Raw genomic sequence first — 3,922 nt, forward strand, 5'->3', positions numbered from 1 at the left:
GGCTGAATCTCAGTGTTTTGGAGGTTTTTATGGACACAGGATGCCCGGTGAGTTCTAGAGATGGACTTGGGCAGGAGGAACCCCCAAGCCAACACGCTCAGCCCTTGTTTTCCCCCCCATCAGGATTTGTCCTTCCCAAAGCTTGGCCAGATGAAGGAGGCTGCGAGGAAGAGGAAGATGCCTTGGGCCCCCCAGGCAGGTGAGGAGGCAGTCAGTGTCCCTTTGGGCGGGTGTTGTGCTGGCTCTGTCAGCCGAGCATGGCCCCGGCTGCAGGACAACCCCGCTGGCGCCGCCGTCCTGCCGGGGCCGGAGTTGGGGGGATGTCCTTGGCCTTCCCTGTGGGCCGGAGGCAAATCCCCTGCCTGTCCTTCTTGCTTCCTGCCCCAGGCCCCGAGCTGAGGACGGAGAGCCCGGAGGACAAATCCCCCCGGCAGAGCCTGGTGGGAGAGGCCGTTTTGAAGGGCTCCCCGGCGCAGGAAGGCAGCGGGGAGGAAAAGGGCCGGAGATCCCCCCGCAGGAGGGGCTCCAAAGCCAGCCCAGGGTGCTCTGAGGAGGAAAGAGCCAGCCTGTGCCGGGAAGGCGGCCAGAGCTTGAGGGGGAGCTCTGAGCTGGTGGTCCCTGAGCAGCCTCCCAGCAGGGAGAAGCCCTTCAGGTGCTTGGAATGTGGGAAGAGCTTCAGCCTGAGCTCCAAACTCCTCACCCACCAGCACATCCACACCGGGGAACGTCCCTACACATGTGGGGAATGTGGGAGGAGCTTCAGTGACAGCTCCACCCTCCGCAACCACCGGCGCATCCACACCGGGGAACGACCCTACAAGTGTGGGGAGTGTGGGAAGAGCTTCACGCAAAGCGCCAACCTCTGCAAACACCATCGTATCCACAGTGGGGAACTGCCCTACACATGTGGGGAATGTGGGAAGAGCTTCAGGGACAGCTCCACCCTCCGCACCCACCAGCGCATCCACACTGGGGAACGACCCTACACATGTAGACAATGTGGGAAGAGCTTCAACTGCAGCTCCCACCTACGCAGGCACTGTCGTATCCACACTGGAGAACGGCCCTACAAGTGCTTGGAATGTGGGAAGAGCTTCAGTGACATCTCCACCCTCGTCAAGCACCACCGCATCCACACCGGGGAGCAGCCCTACACATGTGGGGAGTGTGGGAAGAGCTTCAGTACAAGCTCCAGCCTCCTCACCCACCGGCGCATCCACACTGGGGAACGGCCCTACAAGTGCTTGGAATGTGGGAAGAGATTTCAGACCAGCTCAAATCTCCTCCAGCACCAGCGGACGCACAGGGATGAGAGGCCCTTCCGCTGCACCGACTGCGGGAAGGGCTTCAAGCAGAGCTCTGACCTCAACACCCACCGGCGCATTCACACTGGGGAACGGCCCTACAAGTGCTTGGAATGTGGGAAGAGGTTTCACACCAGCCCACATCTCCTCCTGCACCATCGGACGCACACGGATGAGAGGCCCTTCCGCTGCACTGACTGTGGGAAGGGCTTCAAGCAGAGCTCCGCCCTTGTCACCCACCGGCGCATCCACAGCGGGGAGAGGCCCTACAAGTGTGGGGAGTGTGGGAAGAGCTTTGCCCAGAGCTCTGCCTTAACCTCACACCAACAGACCCACCGTTAAAAGAAGCGCTACGAGTGGCCCGACCCCCATTGGATGATCCATAGGAACTCATTTTGGGCACAGACCTGGTGACCCTTGTTCCAGGTGATCCATGCTGGGCACAGACCTGATGACCCCTGTGTCCAGCCCTTGTCCCGACCCCCCTGACAGCGAGAGTGACCCAGGGTCTTGTAACTGATCCCTTGGGGAAGATTACAGTTAGTTTATCTATCTATCTATCTATCTATCTCTCTATCTATATGTAGGGTTCACTTTAGATCAGTTTTGTTTCCCTGTAGAGTAGGTTTGGGGCAGTTTTGGCTCCTGTCTATAGTGATCTAAAACCATAAAAATAACACTTCCTCTCTCTGGCTCCAAGCCCAGCCTGTCCCTTCCAGATGTGGGTGTTCTCCCCCCTTCCCCGGGTGGTTCCTTTGCCCCTGGGCAGCAAAGCCCCCACTGCTTCTGCAGCGGGAGAGTGTTGGAGCCGTGGACCATTAACATTCCAGTCTCTCCCAGCTCTGCACCCCAAAAGTCGAGTGGGATCAATGTGTCCCCTCAAAGTGGTTCAATCCCGTAGCAGTTCATATTCCAGGAAGAATGCCAAAGGGCATCCTGGGACTCAGAGTCCTTCGGTCTCTGTCGCATGTGCGCAGTGAAGTGCTCGGATGGGAGTGCTTGAGGAGGTCCCATGTCACCGTTTGAAGTGTCTGTATAAGCTTGTGTTGATCTTAATAAAGCTCATTGGGTTACTGCACCCCCGTGTCGACTGGGTTCGTGCAAGACAAATGCTCTAAATGGCCGCCCCAATCGGGACATTCAACAGGCGTCGGTAACCAGAGGCCAAAGGCCTTGGGACATCTTGCCATGGCATCCGTCCTGATGGAATTCCAAGGAAAAAGGAAGAGCTCTTCGACAAATCGTGCGCATCAGTCACCTCTGCAGAAACAGGACAAAAAGGGAAAAAGGACAAAAAAGCCAAAAGAAGAAAAGTCTGGCTTCGGCAAACAAGAGGTGACCTATTAGGATGGGAGGGATGTATTCCCACCCACGAGGGGAGGTGTTCCCCAGAAATTAAAGAAGAAGCTGAAGCCGTCAGCCAATTCTTAAAAACGCTGGACAAAGACGTAGCAGAAAATAAACCGTTGGCGCTCTTAAATTGGATCATCACAAATGAACCGGCACTTCCATCAACCGGAACCCATCAGATACGATCTTGGCGAGGAATTGGAAACGGACTCATCAAAAAAGCGAGTTCTGGAGGCGTTGGAGGCATTTAAAAACTGGGCTGCATGGAAGGAAATAACGATGGCCTTATATGTTCGCTACGGGGGAGCAAATCCAGCCGCAGCAATGGGCCCTGCTTCCCCTGTCCCTCCTGCAGCCCCTGCTGTAAGGGGGGTACTTTTGAATTAGATGATCAATGGAGCATAGAGGCGTGAGAACGGGATCATATTAGGATGTGAAACCAGCTAGAGTATGGTACAGTGTAACTTCATGGCACAAGCGAATTGGAAGGTCCATTGTGCTTTTTAGCAAGTCAGCTTGATATCCCCTATTATCAGAGCTGAGTTCTTCCTTGGTTTTGCTACATATTGCAAGATAGATACATCTACCCTTGAAACACAGTGGTAGAGGTCATCCATAGGGGTGAGAAAGATGATGATGGGAGGAAGATGATGTGGGCAGGGGTCGCTGGCCCCTTGCCCTACAAGTTGGGCAGGCACAGACTGTTGCCATGAGGTGATGATCAGGCGGGGTTTGGCTGCCCTTCAGGCATCACCTTATACTGGGTACTGGCCCTACGTGGTGTAATGTGGAACTGATAAAATGGGGTGTCAGGACTGCTGAGCTGAGTGATCCTCATCCTGCCACCGAGACTGTGTCGCTCCGCGGGGACGCCCGCTAAGCACGGGCACCGACCAGCTGCTGCAGATCCTGACAGCCCTGGCCTGTCTGTGTGGGTAAGCACAGGTTATTGATAGGAAGCAACTGAGAGATCATACTTTTTAATATCCCTTTAGTGTCACTTTAATTCCCCTTTCATTATTGAATATTGTCATAGTGTTTCCCTTTAATTTCCCTTTTTACTAACTAATATCATGTTAATAGTTATCCATAATATTCTGTTAAGATCCCTTGTTTGGTATCCCTTTACTATCCCTCCTTTTCACTAGTTAATACAATATTAATGCTGTTCGTAGTATTTGTTTTTAAGGCCACACAATAAGATGGTTATTTTGTATCCTTTTTAGTTCTTGATTCACTTTGCTAAGTTTATTATTATTATTATTCTC

At 53.6% G+C, this 3,922-nt stretch overlaps 1 protein-coding gene across 1 annotated transcript; it reads left to right on the plus strand.

Moving 5' to 3' along the window:
* The first annotated feature begins 218 nt into the window (after nucleotides 1-218).
* LOC135405278 (zinc finger protein 501-like) lies at nucleotides 219-2,382 on the plus strand. The gene has a single exon (XM_064639944.1). The coding sequence runs from the start codon at nucleotides 258-260 to the stop codon at nucleotides 1,644-1,646; it is 1,389 nt and encodes a 462-aa protein (XP_064496014.1). The 5' UTR covers nucleotides 219-257; the 3' UTR covers nucleotides 1,647-2,382.
* The last annotated feature ends 1,540 nt before the right edge of the window (nucleotides 2,383-3,922 follow it).

The sequence above is a fragment of the Pseudopipra pipra genome, chromosome W (assembly GCF_036250125.1).
Source record: "Pseudopipra pipra isolate bDixPip1 chromosome W, bDixPip1.hap1, whole genome shotgun sequence".
In the NCBI taxonomy this organism is placed as follows: Eukaryota; Metazoa; Chordata; class Aves; order Passeriformes; family Pipridae; genus Pseudopipra; species Pseudopipra pipra.